Raw genomic sequence first — 21147 nt, 5'->3', positions numbered from 1 at the left:
GAGACAGAGAATACACAAGTACACACCCACAACCACTCAAACATAGTCCACAGCAAAGTCCCCAGGAAGCAGACATGACACATTTGGACCTAAGGCATTCAGCATTTGCCACTGACGCTGGGTGACCTAAATGTGAGTCCGGCCTCCACCACCCTCTAGCTATGGGATCTAAACTGTCCGTGTCTGTCTCATCTGTATGCTGAGGGCATTGTTAGCACTCGGGTCTCGGGATGGCTGCAGACACAACCAAGAAACCTTCCTGGCAGACTGAACCTGCATTAAATACAGCCGTTGGGACCATCACCGGTCCTCTGGGTCCTCACACCTGGCCATCTGCCTGTTCTAGATGCTGTGGCAGTGTCCAAACAGCAGGCCACAGAGTCCTGCAGGCCAGGCTCCCATCACGTCATAATGTTGCCTTAATCGCTCTGCCTCAGTTTCCCCAGCTGCAAAATGGGACCACTTGTTAGGGTTATTGTAGGACTCAAAAGAAACATACCAAAGTTCCTTATAGGGCTGGTGAGACTGCTCGGTAGGCAAAAGCATTTGCTGTCAAGCCTGGCTACTCAAGGACCCACACGGTAAAAGAAGAGAATGATTACCTAAAGTCTTCCTCTGACCTCCACGTGCACAGTATGGCATGTGTGCACGTACACGTAATACACAAACAAACACACGAATGTAAATTGCTTACTTTGTTTTGTTCTGAGACAGGGTCTCACTACTTAGCCGTGACCAGCCTGACCCTTACCTTGCAGACCAAGCTGGTCTTGAACTTAGAGAGATCTGCTTGCCTCTGCCTTCCCAGTGCTAGGATTCAAGGTGTACACCACCATGCCCAGCAAATGTATTTCTTTCACAGTTCCTTGTAAGGAGGATGGAAGATAGGAAGGACTCTGTATTAGCGATATTTTTCATTGTTGCGACAAAAATGCCTGACAAAAACAACTTAAAGAAGGAAGGTTTATTCTGCCTCCGAGTTTGAGGGTAGCGTTCACTACCTATGGTAGCGAACTGTAGGGGAGGATATACCTGTGGGGAAGGCATGGCAGCTGGAGCGTGAGGCTGCTCGTGTCTACCTAGCATGCACTGCAGAGCTTGTCCCTGAGGGCCGGTGCTAGCTTGAGTCGCTTGGCTGTGCTGCAATTATGCCGCTGCCTGCCAGATCTGCTGAAAGAAGAGGGGGGAGGGAGTGGGCTGCCTCTCCCCCGTCACTTCACGGACACACGGTCTAGGGAATCTGGGGACAGCTGGGATTCTCCCTTGTTCCTCCTGATTCTCTGGGCCTGATACAAAAATGGATGTCACAGGGCACGCTTCTGAAATTCCAGCCAATCTGCAAACCCTGGGAGGGAGGAACAGGTGATAAAAACGGAAGATAAGTATGGGCTTGGCCGGAAGGGAAACCTTTCCTGGGCGCTCTCTCCACTTCTGCTACATCCCCAGGGAGGGTGGTGAGGCCACAGAGAAAATGCTGTAGTCTTAGGAGACACAGCCATCCATCCCCACATCTTTGTTTTCTCCACTCTCAGGCCACCTGCCTACTCCAGGGGCTGTCAACCTGCCACCCCTGGTCTCCACTGGGCCTGGGCTGAGAGGAGTTCCAATGAGTTTGCTCAGAAAAGGGGTGCTGGCTCACATCCCCAGGCCCTCACTCTCCCTGCTACACAGTGTCTCCTCCAGTCACCCCATCACACTGCGTTCAGTCTGTCAAATTTGGAGGCCCAGAGTCTCCACCCTATTCTGTCATGTGATAGCCACCTCTACTCACCTTTTCAATGAAAGCATCTCTTCTAGCCCTAGGGCAGAGGTTATTTGCAGGGTCTCAGGCAAATGACACTGTGCAGACCTATATTATACATGTATGTAATTCCTATTCAGTCTAGATAACAACAGGCCTATATGGACCCTCGAGTGTCTATAAAAGGGGAAACAGAGAAATGATTTAAAAAAAAAAAAGACACAGCAGGTGGGGGAGGTGAGTGGGGAGGGAAAAGAGAGAAGGCCTTGTTGCCAGGCAATCAGGCCTGCTCAAGGCTCTCCAGGCTGTTTGCATATCAATGAGCAGCCCATATTTAGCGCCAGAGTTGGGGCACCCACACACTGCATTGCCTTCAGGCTGCCCATCTCTGAGGGTTCAGCCCAGCTTTCTACCTCTCACCAGAGGTCCTGAGAGGGTCGGAAGGATCTGCCACCTACACCTAGCAACTGCCCCAAGAGTGTTCCCAGCCTCTCAGGCCAGTGCTGAGAATCCAGATGCCAATTCGGTGACCTCAGGACTGGAACAGTGAGGTTGCGGGCACAAACAGGAAGATTGCACTGGAGCCAGTTCTGTTCAGATGGGCACCGGGAGCCTCGCATTCTCAGTGAAGCCCATGAGAGAGTTCCTTAGGCGCAGTTACTGGGCAGAAGCCTGTGAACACCCACAAACAGAGGTGGGCACACACACGCAGGAGAGAGGTGGAAATCCACTCTCGGAGAACTATGATCCAAAGCAGTCATTCCCAACCACACGACGCTGTCTATGCAAGATCCACAGCTTTCACCTTAAAGGGAATAAGGGATGGTTTATTTTGGAGCCATTTCGAGCAACCATGGGCCAGGGACATTGATTTCGGTTACCCCAGATTTTTAACTCCAACAGGAAATCAGTTTCATGAAGTTTTTATAGTTTCAACAGAATAATGACAGTCACCAATGAAGGCAAGTTTAAAAGGAAGGCAAATTACTTCGGTGGATGCATCAGAGAGGTAGGCACAGTAAGATGGGTACACTTCTCTCTAGGCCCAAGATGTTATCTGAGCTTTTGGGTTGGAAACTAGTGGTCTGCTAAATTAACAGATTCTGAAAAGTTTATCTATTAGTCCCAGGATATTAGTTCTGACACAGGGCTAGAATCTCTCCACCATACTGAAATGCAATCAGTCCCTGCAGACACCGCTGACTTTCAGGAATTTAGTTCACAATGCCTACATGTTGTATATATGCCCAGTCCTGGCCCTATTGGTATGCCAACATCGCTGTAGATGTTCAGGGTTTATCATCGAAGTCTCGTCAATAAGCCTGGGTCCAGAGTCTGATGCCTCATTAGTGCCCACCACTCTCCAATGGTGAGTCAAGAAACTAGTGACACTGTATAATCCTTCCCCAGCCCCAACCCCAGAGCTGATTTGCACGCTAGTGGAAGCCTCAGTGCCTGAGGTGTGACCCCAGAGCCAGACTCCCTGAGGAGAAGAGGAGGAGAGAGAGGTGAGGGGCACAGGGTGAGAGAGGCTGGGAAGCCGGTCTCTGATAAGAATCAGCAAATGATAGACAGTCCCACTTGGATGACACCTTCAAGTCCACCAAGTCTCAAGACCTCATTTGCATATAAGAAAGGTGATAGAGAAGACTCACAAAGGAGGAACAAAGCAAAAGATAAAAGAAGGAAGTTCAAAAGGGAATGCGGGAAGGGGAACAGTGGGCAAGGGGGACTCGGATGCCTGCATCTGTCTACTTCCCCCATTCAAACACAAAACTCAAGATCGTCCACGGGAAGGAAATCACACTTAATCAAGGGTCAGCCCTGAAAAGATGAGGGGACTGTCATCTTCAGAGTATCATCTTAAGAAGCACCGGTACATGAAAGGCCCTTTTAGAGACGGAAAGGAAACACGATGGGACCACAGGCAAAGCCGCTATGCTCTGAGGGTTCTGCTCTTGAAGCCAGCATGGGCATCCTGGATCTTTAGACATACATCTTGGTTTCCTACCATGTAAACCTCACAGCCACTTACTAACTTTGCCAGAGCTGATGCCCAGGACCAGAATAGGAATATGTCACCCGCGCCCATTCTGGAGACATCCAAAGATCACCAGACGTTCTGGGTTCCATCAAGCTAAAGAAACATCCTAATCATTTGGGTTCATTATTCTTTGGGATTTAGGGTACAGTGCAAAGGGAAAGGCCATAGAAAGGGGCTCTGCCAAGAACGGCTCCCCTATGGAGCCCGCAAAGTATGCCCATGGCCACCTCGCATCCCTCTGGGCTTGGAGTCTCCAGCTTCCCTCCCCATAGTCATTCCACGGCTGCGTCAGCAGATCTGTCTGAGGGGCCGACAGACACAGCCCTTCTCCGCCGGGGCTGCTGCCCAGGCCCTGAGCTCTTTCGAGAACTGGGGGCCAAGGCCGGGTACGCTACTGGGACACTCGCCTTCCCCTCATTTTCCTTTTTGTTTAATGAACACATCTTCCTCTTTTTCTCTAATTAGGTGAACAAACAACTTGAACCAGAATTTTTATTTCCCAGAAAAGCACCCGCCTGGACACAGTAAATATGTCATTAATCATCATTCCGAGGCGGAGGAACACGCTGGGCTAGGGAGGAGGAAAAGCAGTCAGAAGGCCTAATTAGAGCTAGGCCTCCCTGCTCTCTCCCACCCCCACCCTCGAGCCCCACTCCCACCACCAAGTCCTGGGCCCAGCCCTTGGAGGGGTGCTTGGCTCAGTCAAACTTATGTAAATGTCCCTCGTTAGCACCTCAGAAAAGGAAAGGATATAGAGGAACAATACACACCCTATCTCCTCCCCTTCCCTCCCCTCCTCCCCCCATTCTACCCGGAGGTCTTATTTTCATCCAGGAAATTGTTCTTATTATCGCTTAGCTATTTATAGAGGTGACGAGGTCTGCTGAGCAGCCCCAAGCCAATGTGGTAATAGGGCGCAGGCTGTAGCTCCCTCCACACACTGGCTTTGGATTGGGGCTAAAATACACCCCCATCTACCCCTGTTCTGGGACTGCCATTTGTGCCTCTGGCCCAGAAGCTGACCTGCAGACCATGGGCTACTAAGACTGGCCCTTGGACCCCTGGATCAGGCCACACCCCTCTCACTAGCCCCTCTGCACATAGTTAAGACCAACACCCCTCCTGCCAGGACAGAAAGTACTAGAAGGTTTCAAGCCCCAGAGCCTACATCTGGCCAGCTGTAAAATTACAGGATAAAGTGCAAGGCCGCTCTTCTGTTCTTCTGCTATAGACTGTCTTGACCTACAGTAGAAATCACTTACTCAGAGGCTCACACCAGGCTCTATACATCCCAGAGGCCACAAACTTGGCCCCACGTTAAGAAGGGCCACGCTGAGCTGAGGATATAGAAGATGACCGCAGCTGTGAGCTGCTGTCAACTTGTTCAGTCACTGGCCTTTGTGGGACTCGATCACTGTGTTGCCATCTGTAAGACCCAGGTCAGGAACACCAGAGTCCGTCCTCGGGGTACCTACTCTTAAGTGTGAGTCCCTATTCCGCCCAGCAGTTCACTTTGAACTCAGCATTGACTTGCAAAATACAGATGATGTTTCTTCCTTTCAACAAATCTGACAACGAGAAATAAAACAGCCATTGTTGTTTTAGGAGAGCTGTTCTGTAAGTAGAGCCACCTACTCCTTGGCTCCTATCCAGGTAAAACAAGGTTGCAGCCTTCTCTGTAGGATATAAAGTTCCTTCCTAGAGGGGACATCTTTAAGCTGAACAGACTCCAGTGCCACCCGCTGTGGCCACTCCGCCTGCATTCTTTGTCCCTCTGTGTGCCTGCCTATCTTAATGGGTTCCAAAGTGATGGGGAAGTCTCTGGAAAGAGGGACAGAAGAGTGAAGGGGGTGGCAGCCATAGGGGAGGAACCAGTTACGGGATAGCACGAGGCTCCAAGAAGACAGAGCAAAGACCCATGGCTTATACTCACGTCTTGGTGCAGCCGTAGTGTGGCACCACAACTTGGTGCTTACTGCCCTGTTGCCGAGGCTAACAGGTCTGAAGCCAAGCTGCCAACCAGGCTGTGCTACTTCAGGGGTGCAGAGGCCTTCCTGGTCTTTCCTGGCAGCTCCCAGCATTCCTTGGTTTGCAGAGGGAGCATCCTAACCTCTGTCTTCATCATAACAAAGGCTGCCTAAGTTGTGTCTTTTCCTGTACCCAGGATGGCCTCATCTCAAATTCCTTAACGGACTAATCAGCAAATGAATCCCCCTTCTACAACAGGGTAGACACAAATGTCAGAGAGAAAGGTCCACCCACTGCAGAACCCCAGTGCTCCTTCGACCACTACCACTTGAGCAGGAGTTTGGTAGTTTTGCTGCCTGGATGAGCCTTGCCTGTGTCCTCCTTGTCAGACGGAAAGCGCTGGCATCACCCATGCTGTGGTGTGGAGGAGATTTAATGAGATCAGGAAGTGCAATGATTTGGGAAGGTGCAAGGCTTACATGGGGAGGTAATCAAAGGCAGGTAGGTGCACACTGACTGCTGATGCCCCTAGCTGAGCCTGCTCTCAACTCCTCTCTGTCTACTGCAACCCCTCCCCTTGCTTGCTATGGATCCAGAGTCGCCAACATCAGGGGTAGAACGCAGAAACCAGTTAAGTTCTAAGGAGCACCCACCTACCCAAGGTCTGGTTTTCATTCAGCTAAGCCTGGTTTCTGCTGAGCTTTTGACTAGCAAGTATGGGCTGTTTTTCACACAGCATGGCAATCTCTCTAGTTCCTTTTTTTTTTCTTCCACCATCCAGCATTCAACCAGGTCAAGACTGTAAGGGAACTCCCCCAGGAGTTCCTACCAACACTCGCCATCCACAGCTCTCTGTTCTCTGACCAGAGGTCTGTCTTTCCCTCCCGGGCCATCTCAGTTCAGTAACACGAGACCTTCTATTCCTTCACCACCTCTCTCCCCAGACTCTGCTTCGCGATGGCAAACGTGAGAGCATTGTCAGCACCCTCTTCATTTCCCCGGGAGACGTAGAAAATGGGCAGAGTATTGTGTGTCGAGCCACCAACAAAGCCATCCCTGGAGGAAAGGAGACCTCAGTCACCATAGACATCCAGCGTGAGTACCGACAGACTCTGTCCAGCCTGGCCAGGCTCGGGGTTGGAGCCACCCCATGTGAACGTGTGTGTGTGTGTGTGTGTGTGTGTGTGTGTGTGTGTGCGTGCAGGTGCACAGAGGCCAGAAGAAGGCAGTAGGGGTTCTTCTCTACCAACGTGGCCTATTCCTTTGAGGCAACTTCTCTCCCTGAACCTGGGTCTTATGTTTCCTATGGCAGCCTAATGGAGCGTATTAGCTCCAACCATCCTCAGTTCTCTGTCCCCCTTGAAGCTGGGGTTAAACATGGATGTGGGATGCCCACCTGCTCTGTGGTGCTAGGATCCAGAAGTTCATCCTTGTGATGGCACAGCAAGTGGTTTCTAACTACTGAGCCATCTCTCCAGTCCCCTAAAGCTGGTGGATTTAACAACGCTTTCTCACAGCCTTGACGAATTTTGGGGCTTCCATGTGCTCTGCTCTCTAGAGTTATGGGGACCACGGGAACTGTGTCTTAGGGCTCTCAGAGTCCGCTTTCACAGCCAGAGGGCAGAAGTTCCCTCTTGGTGACACAAATCCTAAGTGACAACCTTTAAAGTACAGAGGGAAGAAGAGATATTTGTTGAGTAGTGGGTAGGATCCGAACATCCCACCAAAACAGCAGCGGTCTGGGGGAGGCTCTACTTTCCACTATGCTGTCATTTTCTATGAGCAAACCCCCAGCCCCACCCTTCTGCGCTCAGAGACAGTGGGAGCAGAGAGTTCTTACCAAGCCCAGGGCTAGGGAGCTCAAAGAAGCAGGAGAGAAAGACCTAAGGCAATGCTCCTTGTCCCCTGGCCCTGATCCCACCCTGGGTCTTAGCACCACCCAGCCAACAGGTGAACAGCTGTGGCTAGAGCAAAGTCCAGCTCTAGAGAAAAGGTAAGACACTAGCTCGGCATGTGGTCCAGCATCCAGAAGGATCTGTCACCATGAACTAGCTCGGCATGTGGTCCAGCATCCAGACCAGATCTGTCACCATGGAACTGGCTCGGCATGTGGTCCAGCATCCAGACCAGATCTGTCACCATGGAACTGGCTCAGCATGCGGGCCAACATCCAGACCAGATCCATCACCGTGAGCTAGGGGGCTCTAAACTTGTCACTTCACTCTGATAATTCCAGTTTCTTGTCTGACTTGCTGATGCCATCCAAGGTCTCTTCCTATTCTAGGAGCAATCAAAGCTGAGAGCTCTCTCTCACACACACAAACCAAATCTGGGGGAACTGAGGGTGGGAGACAATGAGTGTCTAAATCCCTTGCTTCCTGCCTGCCATTTGTGACACTTTGGCCTTCCTTTCCTGTTCCATAGCTGCACCCAGGCAGGAGGCTGTGCCAGCTACAGAGTCCCACGTAAACACAATTGGCTCCCCTAGACAGAAGCAAGGAGAAGCAACATTTCTACTCTAGACCACTGTCCACTGCTCCATGAGAAGCTAGTGACAAGGCTGTCATCGTAGGCCAGTAGATGGTGGTGCACACCTTTTATCCTAGCACTTTGGAGACAGAGGCAAGTGGATTTATGAGTCTGAAACCAGTCTGGTCTACAAAGTGAGTTCCAGAGCAGCCAGGGCTACACAGAGAAACTTTGTCTCAAAAAAAAATCATCATAATAGCATCCCATGTACATTCAAATACATCCTTCCTCCATACACACTCCAGACAGAGGGCTGGCTGGCCTGGCTACCTGGTTAACTGGCTTGTACCTGAAATGATGCAGGAATGAGGCCAGCATGAATCTTAGATCCAGGCATCAGGCTTCCTGTACAGAACAGCAATTGGGGTCCAATATTCTCCCTGGTTTGAGTTCAGGCTTTGCCAGTACTGATTGGCCTCGTTAGTGAATTGGTTTGGGCCTCGGTTTCTTCATCAATGCATGAAGAGGATCACATCTACCTGCCTCTTACTGTCGCAGTTCAATGACATCATTCATGCAACCCCTAGCCCCGCATGCAGCACATTCTGATGAAAGTACAGGCTGTGGTTGAAATCCACAGTGACAGGTGTGTGGTGGGCCTTCCCCAGATGTCATCAGACCCATCCATTTGACTCTAGCTGGGAGGTATTTATATATACCTAACAAGAAAAAGCCCAGCCCTTCTTCATGCCTCCCTCCTCCTCCCCCGCCTCTCCTTCCTTCTCCTCAGATCCACTTGCTCATTCAGTGAGCATCCCACTGTTTGCAGTGGACACCACAGGCTGGATCTGAGCCGCCTTTGCAAACCTGCTCATTTTCTCAGTCAACCACGAAGTCTCCAAACTCAGCAAAAGCACATTTGTTGTTTGTTTCCCTTGGTCTTTATATGTTACCCAACGGAAGACAAAGCCCCCAGATTGAGTAATGGGAGAGAAAACGCAACACCCCCAAAGCCTCACCACATCTGGACTCTGTCCAGCTGCCAAGTTTCAAACGATGTGCTCTAAAATCACTGAGTCATGAAGTTTCTCTCTGCCCCCCCACAACTTTCTCTGAAAATGCACATGTGCATGTACACACACACGCACACACACACACACAGGTTGCTGATGGAAACACTAACAGACTCTCAGCTGTAACATCTGTTCAGTGTGATCTCAGTTCCACCCTCCTGCAAGTTATGCATCCAACATCTCAAGTGGGATTAAAATCATGTTTAATAGTTGGGTATGACATAAACTATTTATACCTCTGAAATTTGGCAGACTCCTAGAAATGCGTGTCATGCACATCCCGAGGAGAGGGGTGGAAACAGAGACATGGTATCCCTGGATCTAGGGGTAGAGGCGGAAGTGAAACTGAGTGGAGTAGAACCTCCTGGGTCTTTTCTTCCAAGGCCTTAGGGACCGAGGGTGCCCCCAAAGAGTAAGGGAAGAAGCAGAAGAGGCATCTGCAGAGTGAACTGATAACAGGGTGTAACTGAGTGTCCAGCAAGTGAGGACCCGAGAAGAGCCCTCCAGCGGGTACACTCTCCATCTTCTCGCTTCCCACGGGCTCATCACTTTGTAAAGGACACCAGGTGAAGGATGAGCCTTTGGAAGGATGCCCCTGAGCTCCGTGAAGGGTTTCTAGAGATTTTTGAATAGATGCCATCATCTCAAACAAGAGTTAGACTGAGATCATTTATCGCTCACCAGGACTCGATTTCCTAATTGGAGGCTAGCACTGCACAGCAGTCCTGACAGCAGCCAGCAAACTCCTCTGGCCAAACTTTTTTACCAGGAGGCATGGCCAGTTGGCCTGCCCGCTCTGCATAGGACCATGGGATTCCTGAGTCAGCCTTACCTCGGAAGCCACTGGGAAACCACTGGGAAGATGCTACAGGACTTGCAGGGGGAGATAAATAACCCTAAGTGGAAAGAGAGACCTCATGGTAATCCCTTGCCATAGCAAGCCTTTGAATCTCGCTTTGAAAATCAAAATTGAGGTGGACGAAATAGCTAACTGTATTACTCAGCTTCCCACCATTATAGCAAACAGATGAGACAACAGTAAAGGGGTAAAAAGGTTCATTTCAGTTCACAATTTGGGATAGGCCACTTCATAATCAGAGCCCTGTTGCTTTGGACGGGGTGGGGAGGGGGTGGTAAAGAGAGCACATCCTGGATGGAGTGTGTGCTCTAGCAGAAGCGCTCACTTGAGGGCCAGGGAACAAGGGGAAAGGAGGAGACTAGAAGCCCACAAGACCTCTCCTAGACTTCCCACTGCCTCCGCCCCCCAAAGCTCCCAATCCCCCCTCAATAACACGTCTCTGAAGACCAAGTCATTAACCCATGACCCTGGGGATGGGAGGAGGCTTAAGTTCCATGCTATAGTACCATGATATTCAGATAAAAAGGTACACAGGCCAGCTGCTCCTGTACCAGAGTGGATACTCTCTTTCTCTGTGTGTGTGACTATGTTTCTGTTCTCTCTCTGTCTGTCTATATCTGTCTGTCTTTCTGTGTGTCTGTGTGTATCTATCTGTCTGTCTGTCTAACTATCTGCCTGCCTGTCTATCTGTCTTGTGTACATGTGTATGTAACTCTCTATGTGTCTGTCTGTGTGTCTGCTTGTGTGTGTGTGTCTGTGTGTATCTGTCTATCTGTCTTCTCTCTATCTGTCCTCTCTCTCTCTCTCTCTCTCCCCCCTGTCTCCCTCTCTCCTGTCTCCCTCCCATCCCTTTTCCTGCGGTCTTTAGTGTTTTGCGTTCTCTGTCTCCCCAGTGCAGTGCCCTATCGTTTCCTGTGTGCTAGGCTCCCATCCTGCTTTCCTTTTAGCATCTTGTCTGGGTACGCACAGCTCCATCTCACTCTTTATCCCTCCCCCACCCTCACCTCTAGGTTTCTCCTCTTCTTACCCTTCTGCAATCCTCAGTGGGCATGTTTGCATGCCTTTCCATGTCTCTGCCTGCCTCTCTCTCCCTTCCTCCTGTCTGCACCTGTCTCTGCTTCTCTGGGTTCTCTGTCTCTCCCTGTGGTCCTCATTTCTGTCCTTTATGTTATATGCTTTGCCACGCCCACCCCAAACCCTTCCATTTACTCTTTCTGTGGCTCCCCATCTCCCAGTTTCTGTCTCCTTCACCTCAGATCACTTAGCACTTCAGAGTGTGGCTTCCTATCTTGTCAGAGGAGAAAATGAGCGGCCCCCCACACAGGATGCTGAGGGCCTGGTGATACCAGTCAGGACTCAGTAGAGATGATTGTGTGGTGAAAGGGTGTAGATGTCACTTTCAAGTTACCTGGGGCCCCACAACCTTTACGTGGAGATAATAAACAGACATTTCACAGACAGAAGGCTTATACTGAGGCCTGAGCGTCCCTTCCCACCACTCCCCTCGAGTGGATTCGATTGGAAGCTAGGCTGCACACACCTGAGGCCTGGGAAATCGGTGCGCCAGAGACCTATGTTCACTTCCCTTCAGACCTTGAGTCACAGAGAGAGTGCACCCAGCACCCAGGGCTACCTGAAGCACTCACTCCCAGACTCTGGGGACCCATCGCGATGGTTCCTGGGTGGGAGGAACCCTGGCTTTGATCTCCCATGCCTTCCTGCCCTGTTCCATCCCCAGTTTGTATGCGACTCTCTTCTGCCTACAGATCCCCCCCTTGTCAACTTGTCGGTAGAACCACAGCCGGTGCTGGAGGACAACATCGTCACGTTCCACTGCTCTGCAAAGGCCAACCCAGCTGTCACCCAATACAGGTGAGCTTCGCTGCTGTGAAGACAGCTTGGTCTAAGGCTTCTCCACCCCGTGCCTGTCACGTGGCATGTCACACGTGTCCACAGGATGTGCTTCGCAGCAGGTTTCCAAACAGACTTCTTTGCCCCTCCCCCACTCCAGCCCCACCCACAAGCCAAGCAGACCCTCCGTTTCCTTCAAGCTCCCTGCACTCCCTCTGCCAGGAAACCAGGGGTGCCTCTCCTGTTTCAATGGCTTGTTTATTCCATACTTCTGAAATGACAGAGCAAAGCTCAGATAAATGTTGAAACCACTAGCAGAATGGGTAAGTTAGTGTACTTAGCACTGGATACCTGGCCAGAGCTCAAAGGGCACCTGGGATCCTGCAGAGCCACCACCCCGCCCCACGTCCTCATCCACAACACTAATAAAGGCATCACTGTTTCTCCCAAGTTTGTCTCCGCCTTCTGACCGAGTTTCTCAGAGGCAGGAACTGCAATTTAGTCACTTATGGCTCTCAGCATGCAGTGTATCGCATGGCATAAACTAGACATTCCTTCCATGCATCTGACTGATCAAATACGCCTTCGGAGCTGCCGCTCTGGGCAGCTTTCTGTCTGTGCACATCATCACACAGCATTCCAGAAACTAAGCGACCTCACAGGTATCCAAGTGCAGGTGTGGGATGCTCGCTCCTTTAGATGTTTTGCAGAACTTCCAATGACCCTCACTTCCCAGCAGCCCAGGCTTGATGGCAGAGCCCAGGGCATCACCTCCACTGTGGATACGAGCTATTAAGCTGCCACTTCTGCAAGTGGCAGGAATGCTAATGGCCCCAGACTAGGAAAGCAATGACTAGGGATGTGGAGGAGAGGGAAGACATGAGGCATGAGGCCGAGCGGTCCCAGCAGGTGGAAGAAAGGGCAATGGACCACAGAAGATGCCACAGCAGGCTCAGGGTGGACATAGTGAACTGCTCTGGCTCCCTGTGGTGTGGATAATAGAGCAGCAGTGGGGCCAAAAGTCAGGGAGGCCCACAGTCTCTCTATCCATCCCTCCTGAGTTAACCCTTGCTGCATTGGAAGCAAGAAGATCAGACAGCCTCTGATGCCCACCCCGAAGGTGAAGAACCTCCCACTCCCAGGAATCCTGGGATCCAGTCAGTCCCAGAGACTGGTTTGGCCTCGATCTGGCACTGCCCAGAAGTGACAGAATATGCAGAAGGAACTAAAAATGGTTCCTTCTCTGGGCTTCTAACTGCACCTGCCATCTCTGCGTTTCTCTCCTGCCTGCCCCCAGCTCTCAGCTCAAGGTCCCTAGACAGGTATCCTGTACCCAGGAGACACTTCAAATGCCAGCTCCCTTCTCATCCATAAGCATCCCCCACCAGACAGGCAGACAGCCCGTCCACTGTCCATCACAGCAATCCCCCAGATGCCTATGGGGCCCTAGAGACTGGAACACTCGACCCCCCATTTCCACGTCACTGCCAGACTCCCTGTGACCCGAGGGCCCAGTGATCTGTGGACCAAGCATGGCAGCATGGCCTCCACCTACCATCTGACCTCAGTAGGTACCCAGCTGCTAGGGATGACTCACCTGATCATCCATCTCAAGGACACGGAACAGCACGGACAAGGAGGAAGTGTGAGCCTACACCGGAGGTCATTCTGAAACACGTGATCAAACGTGAACAACAAGCAAATCTAGGTGATGAAAGATGACAGCTAGTGAGAACATTAAAACTCTTCTTTCAATTTGAAACTGGAGTTTCTTCAAGCTAACAAGTTAGTAAATGAACACAGAGAGAGCACGCAATTTCCCTGGACCAGTGTGTCCTGTGGGACTCCTTCCCTCCTTTCCTATCCTACCCTGAAGCGTATTTGAATCCCACATGAGCTCCTGGTGTTAGAAGAGACACAGAGTGGCTAGGCTCCCTGCACGTGACCACCGTTCTTGTTTGCTACCAATTCTTAGGACCTTCTGATTAACCGCTGGTTCTAAAAGCATAGCAGGACCAGCTCGGGCTTGCTCTAAGACTCAGAAGACCTCGGGAGCCCCTCTGGCTCCCGGGAAGTGGTGGGAAGGCTGGGGTGGTTGGCTTGGTCTGTTGAGGCAAGAAGAGGTTTGGAGCCCCTGTTTCGCCCCTTCCCTCCACCAAAGTCTTGCCAGCCCCCCACTTCCATTTTCATGTAGCACTTGTACCCAGGAGGAAATGTCCTAAGCAAGTCTATCACAGAAGTACATTAATATTTTGTCCCCAAGTGACTTTGACAAGATTATAGGAATCTTTGCTTCTTCCATTCATTCATCATGATTGTTTCTCCTCCCACCGCCCCCATCCACCTAAGAGGCTGTAATCTCTGAAATTAAACATGTTCCCTCTCTCAACCCTACCCTGAGATGGCCCTGACTGAGCATGGGCGTTGCCTCTTCACTGTCTGCAGGGACTCAGAGCCTGGGTTAGTGGACCAGGCTTATACACAAGAGGTGCTCTGGACTTTATCCGCTGGAGGTCTCCAGCAGATACGGGATAACAGAACACAATACAAGATAAAGCATACAGGGCTGTTTGACACACCAGCCTGCAGATGTGACATGTTGGGCCTCTTGATTCTGTGATATAAATAATTAATCCTCTTACATTTGTTCAGACCAAATTAGACATTGATTGAAAAGGCTTAAGCTAAAGCAGTCCAGCGAGGGCCTGGGGGAGAATGTGAAGATGCATTGGTGGGGATCAGGCAGAGTGGGCCGAGCCACAGACTGTGAGGGGATATGTGGGTTAGGAAGGAAACTGCTCTTTGGTTCTGGAACCCTGTGGTCCAGTACTGGAATGAGATATTCTCAGGCTGAGTGCTTCTGGAAAGGCTTACAGGGGTCTGTTTGATGTGCAAAGGGAGTAAGAGAGAGGAAGACTGAATAGTCAAGATAAGAGCAGAGGTGAGTTCGGAGGGAGTCTCATTCCAAAAAAGCCCAGGGTTCAGCCTCCTGAAATCCAGTCCTGTAGACAACTCCCTCCTTCTACCATGACCCTGAAACAGGAGATTCAGACCGTCCTTCCTGTCGTCTCTCCTTTGGAGACTCGACTCAGATTTCACCTAAAGTGGAAAACTTCCCATGACCAGCCTTTCCTAATCCTTCTCCTTCTCTCTGGTTCCTTTGGGTGTAAAGAAATGCCCACCTGGCATGCAAGGTGCAGCCACAGGTCTTGGAGTGCTGGGTTCCAAGCCTATTGGACCCCAGGAGTTCCAACAATCAGATCCTGGGGAGCGTGGCCCTCCCTAAGCTCCCCTCCCCCAGAAAGAGAGGGAAGAAGATTCCATTTTCTCCAGGATCCCCCAAAGAAACACAGCCTGCCTGTCTGAACTGATACCCCTGGGCACAGACACAGGCCCAGCCCCAGCTATATGCTGTGAGTATCAAGTGCAGAGAAAGCTTACCTGGGCCTCTCCTTACCCCACCCCCTCAGCAATCAGCTCCTCACCAGAGTCCCCACCACTTAGAAGCCCTCCCTCCAGCAGGGAGGAAGGAGTAGAGGCCGGACACTGGTCCCCAGCTGTGTGTCTGGAATGGAAGTAATCCACCTCAGGCAGGGGCCGTGCCTGACTATTAAGTCTGGTCATTAAATTAAAGTTAGGAATTGAAACGGCTCATGAATAACTCATAATGGTTTGCTGGGAAGCTCCTTAAGCTCTCAGGGAGCTATGGTTTGCTCTGTTGTTAAACTGTAATTGTTATTATTAATTGTGTTCTTTAATAGTTACTCGATATTAATTCGCGATAACAACCACACGGCGCCAGTCTAGGTGTTCCTTGGGATGTGGAGAAGTAGCCATCTCTCTAGGGGCTAGACAGGACACACTGGGCCGAGAACCAGTGGAGAGAGGGAGGAGATAGGATCAGTATCACTAAGAAAGGGCCGGGAGCAGCAGAAGGAAGGGAAGAGGAGCAGCAGTGGTCACGAGGAGGGGCAAGTACATCCAACAGCAGCGGAGCCCAGAGGCTCTGGAGCTCTGGAAACACCCCAAGACCGGCTGCAGAGTCCCAGGAGCCTGGTTAGAAGTTTCATGTTTTCAAAGAGTGAATGTTGTGTACAATAAGTTTAAACCAAAAAGCTGTAAATGCTTTCCCTTTAGGGATCTATAATCTACATCTACACAAACACACACACACACACACACACATATACATTCATACTCACGCATGTAAACCCTCATAGACACACATACACACATGCACATACACCTGCACACATACAAATCTTCACATTCACATACACAAACACATGCACATAGACATACACACACACTTGCACACATTTATATTCTCACATGCGCATATATACACATATGTAAATATTCATAGACATTTACTTACCTGCACTCATCTGCATATGTGTACACGATGCACATATACCTACACACATGTAAATCCCTTATATGGACACAAAAACACATATCCACATTTATATTCATGAAACTCCCTTATTTACACAAGCACACAAGCACATACTCACAAGTACACACAGGCAAACCTTTGTGTGCACACACACACATTCTCACGCTTACAGATGCACACATATATACATGCACATATTCAAACTTGCATGCAAACAAACTTCATGTACATTTATACGTACATGTACTTGCACATATTCACTTGCACACGAATTCTCGTGTACACATATGTAAATATAGGCATGCATGCATATACTCACACTTGCACACCACACATGGAAACCCTCATGAGCATATGTGCATACATTATACGTGTTTTTGCACGTGTACACACACGCATATGTACATGATGGTCATCTGTGACCTCTTTAATATGGTGATCACTACTCCAGGACTAAGACCAACCATGAAGCCTGAGCCTTCACAGTTTCTTCCTGTCAGTATGGTACTGATCAGCTCATAGGAGAATTTTTCTACCCATTGATCCCCACCCAACCTGGGCTAATGGGTCTGTGGCCTCAAAGGAACAAAGCCAGGGTGGAAGGACAGAGTTAACAGTAAAATCAAGTCCCTACCCTAGGAGGGAGGCTGAAAAGATTTCCAAGAAGACGGGCACAATGAGGGACCTGCACAGGGGCAGGAGATGGGTCAGAGGTGAGTAAGAGCATAATGCAAGAGGTTCAGTAACCCCGTCCTACGTCTTCTTGCTGGAAACCAAACTTCTGTGTACAGGGAGATGCACACACTCATGTGTGTAATGTACGTGTATATATAGGGCATGCACCATTAGCCCTCACCTCAGATACCGTGCACTCAGCCTCCCGCCTTTCCTTACAAGATCCAGGAAAGGGACCAGAATAGAGTATGGCCAGGCTGTCTGGTCACAAGAGCTGGATTAGCTAATGGCCTGGATACCATGGAGTGATCAGCCAGGTAACTCTGCCACCTCCAGTGTGACTTACTTGTCAAGTGCCTCCGACTGCGTGGTGACCACAGTTCAGAGCCAATCACCTGCATAACCACGTTGTGGGTACAAGATCATCCCTCCTTGTTTCCTTGAAGGATAGATATGTCTAGCTTCCCAAAGGATGCCCCCATCGACCTCTGGCCTCCATTGCAGGTGGGCCAAACGGGGTCAAATCATCAAAGAAGCATCTGGGGAGCTGTACAGGACCACTGTGGACTACACATACTTCTCCGAACCTGTGTCCTGTGAAGTGACCAATGCCCTGGGCAGCACCAATCTCAGCCGCACAGTGGACGTCTACTGTGAGTGTGGGGACTCAGAAGACCCTGACAGTGGGTGGTATCTCACTGAGACTCATCACCCACAGTCTAGGGTACCACATTTTGTGCTTACAGCTTCCCCTGCTACCATTCCCACTTAGATCTTTGACTGCCCCAGCAGCCCAGAGCGCAGTGACGAGTCACCATGGACTGGGGGACCTGACCAGCAAGAATCGAGGGCCAGCATGACTGTTAGAGCACCCTTGTATCCCAATCACCTCCTAATAATCCACCCTGGGATATAATTCTGAGGGAGACACAAACATACAGTCCATGCTTATATCTTATTATTCCTATTTTCAAAATGAGGGAGATGGACACTCAAGCGCACACAGTGACGAAGTGGTAGGGTGACTTACGACTTAACTGAGACCAAACAATGGCAAAAATCCATTACCTGTGCACACACACGCCACCGTCCCACCAAGGGGACTCATAGCCCCCTCTTCTCACCAGTGGCCCAACAGATGAGGCAACCTAGTTAGTGGGGTGCATTCAGAAGCAGTTACGAAAACCAGAGTGGTGGCACACGCCTGCGATCCAAGCCCTCGAATGGCTAAGGCAGGAAGATGGCCTCAAGTTGGAGGCCAGCCTGAGCCACCATCACAACAGCACATGTGGCCAGCTCACATATGCCCTTTAGTTTTAAAAGCACTTTCACAAACTTGATATGACCCAACTCTTTCGTCCCACAAAGACTCAGCAGTTGTGTTCTCTTATCTGTTACATCTTGAAGAAGCGAGTCTCTATCTCCCAATTCTAGAGTTCTAGCTTTATCCCTTCAAAGAAGTGCCCCCAAGGCCTTCCTGGGCAGCTCTCCAGATACCCTAGCCACTGTATGAAACAAGGCTTGGTCTAGAGGCCAGTGTGCTGTAACAGGGCAGAGAAGGACTTGCACGTACTCAGTGGAGGTGTCAGAAATGGGGCCAGGAGCTAGTCTACTTCTAGAAGGATAAGAAGGGTGTCTGTGGTGTCTCGGATAGAAGACACCCTGAAAAAGTACAGGATGGAACGCACTCTAGAAGGGTTCCTGTTAGGCCACGTCATTTCAAGTCATGGTCCCAAAGCCCAGGATTCTGAAGCAGGAGATTCCCTCTACTTTCTGCAACCAAACAGGACAGGGACAAAAAAGAAGAAGCTGAGAGGTAAACTAAGGCAGAAATTGGCCTAAGTGCATTCATCCTGTGGCTGGTACTGCCTACTCTGTGGGCCTGAGAAAAGTTGAGCCTGGAGAAGGGGGGGGGGGATCTCATCCTCACTTCCGGAGTCCGCTCCCATACCGCGTCAGAGAATTGAAACAGAGGTGGCGAACCCAGTGCCTCCCTCCTTCCAGCTGGGGCGGGTGAAAAGGAGAAGGGAGAAAGAAGTCTCCCCAGAGCTCCCAGCCCTCCTGAGCCCATCTCCTCTTCTCTCCCCACCGCAGTTGGTCCCCGGATGACCTCAGAGCCGCAGTCCCTGCTCGTAGACCTAGGCTCAGATGCCGTCTTCAGCTGTGCATGGATCGGCAACCCGTCTCTCACCATCGTGTGGATGAAACGGGGTTCTGGTGTGGTGAGTCCTCAGGCCAGACAGACTTCTGGGTTCTATGACAGAAACTGGGAAGAGGGGAGCAGATAGGGAAGCAAGCAGGAGACTTTGGGGAGAGTCAATCTCTATAATAAGTTAAAGGGGTCCCAGAAAGAGGGCCTAACTGTACCCATATCACTCTGAGCACTCTCTGCCCAGGCACTAGAAAAACTTCCAAACTTACCCTAGATAAATTTACCCTTAGCCTTAGCACAATGCTTTAGGGATGGCAGAGGGAGCCAACCTTTGGGTAGCCTATTATGTTCTCCGAGTTGCAGCACTGTTCCGGGTGGGGTCACTGCCCCCATTATATGGATGAGCCTCTGAGATAGTAACTGACCTGTACCATGCAGGCCTCCAGGGCTGGAGCCAGGGATAGCTTGTGTCTAAGACTGCGGTCATAGCATCTTCCCCAGCTGTCTCCCACGGGGATAGTAAGCATGACTCTGAAAACCGGAATCCAAGAACCCTCCACATTCAGTTGTAGGGTAATCTTACCCACGGGCAGCTGGGAGGTCACAGGAGAGTAGCATCCATCTCTCGGTATGAAGAAGCCATGGGTCCTCGGTTAGGGAGTCTCATTCTCCTAGTACCACCATGCATTATACCCACAGGTCTGCATCTGGAAGGGAGTGTCCATGTGTGGGGGGATGGGAGTTTCCTCTCCAAAGTCTAAATGGTACCATCTGCCTCCTAACTGCACGTCACCTTGGTGTTTGCAGAGACTCTGGCCTCTGTGTCAGCCAGCGACCCCAGGCAGAGGCAGCCTTCCCTTACTCTTTGTGTTTGACCCTTCCCCTCCTCCTAGGTCCTGAGCAATGAGAAGACCCTGACCCTCAAATCTGTCCGTCAGGAGGATGCCGGGAAGTACGTGTGCCGGGCTGTGGTGCCCCGGGTAGGAGCCGGGGAGAGAGAGGTGACCTTGACTGTCAATGGTAAGGGTCTCATGCAAACACCACAATGTGAGGGGGGAACGGGAAGGAGGGGAAAGAGCTAAGGCATCTTGGTACCAGGCATTGTCCCCAAAGGGGTAGTCACTGACTCTAGGCATTGTTGCCCCTAATGTAGCGTTCTGTCTGTCCGTGGAGGCAAAGGCAAGCCTGTAAGTTTGTGGACAACCTCCTCCTTTCCAATACCTTCAAAAGAATCCCAGCTGAGGAATGACTAGGTGATAAATTTTTATCCTGGCCAAGAAAAAGAGGTCAGAGGTCACAGGCCCTTGTGTGAGGCTTTAGGGTCCTGATCTGAAAGCAGGGTTTGAGCCAAGTTCTGGAAACGAACCGAAGTGACTTTATCTCAACCTAGGAAACAACTCATGGAAAACCATCGATTCTCCCCCTTTTCTGGAAAAACAAGCCCAGCTGGATGCCTCCCCAGCACCCCTCCACTGTCCCCATTGCTCAGTTCCTGCCAAGTCGTTCTTCTCCTCTCCTGAGAGAGGCGCTGGCTGCAGAGGCACCGACCGGGTCTACTCAATCTGCCCAGAGCCCAGAGCACTCAGACATCACCTGCCCCAGGCAGAACCCAGGCTCCCAAGCCCTCCTGCCTTTCCCGCGTGTCCCCAGGATGCCACCAATAAATTGGCACTGCAGGGCTAAAAATAACAGCATCTGATCGCGCCTCCGTATATCCATGGCAACACAGGCTGCAGCCTTTTCCTGCCGCGCCGTGTCTGACACTCCGCTCAGTGCGCCAGGCCACAGCTAAATCGGCCGCCCTCCCCACTGCCCACTCTGGGGAGGGCGCTGAGGAGCCAAGCTGCCAGGCCTGTTGTCAGCTGTAACCCTGAGGCTATGGACCCTCAGACACACGTTCCCACCAGAATCCCCAA

The 21147-nt window shown here is 50.8% G+C and overlaps 1 protein-coding gene across 1 annotated transcript in view; it reads left to right on the top strand.

Annotated features, from left to right (window-relative positions):
* Positions 1-21147, top strand: part of Kirrel3 (kirre like nephrin family adhesion molecule 3) — a 557724-nt gene that overhangs the window by 518633 nt on the left and 17944 nt on the right. The window contains exons 6-10 of the mRNA XM_050120010.1: positions 6698-6848; positions 11921-12026; positions 17584-17732; positions 19174-19301; positions 20125-20251. Coding sequence (XP_049975967.1) covers positions 6698-6848; positions 11921-12026; positions 17584-17732; positions 19174-19301; positions 20125-20251 — 661 coding nt within the window. The remainder of the gene's footprint in view (positions 1-6697; positions 6849-11920; positions 12027-17583; positions 17733-19173; positions 19302-20124; positions 20252-21147) is intronic.

This window comes from Alexandromys fortis, unplaced genomic scaffold, assembly GCF_014885135.2.
Source record: "Alexandromys fortis isolate MF-2015 unplaced genomic scaffold, M_Fortis_MF-2015_v1.1 scaffold_168, whole genome shotgun sequence".
NCBI lineage: Eukaryota > Metazoa > Chordata > Mammalia > Rodentia > Cricetidae > Alexandromys > Alexandromys fortis.
The sequence above is the reverse complement of the archived record's forward strand: the minus strand, read 5'-3'. Positions and strand labels throughout refer to the sequence as shown.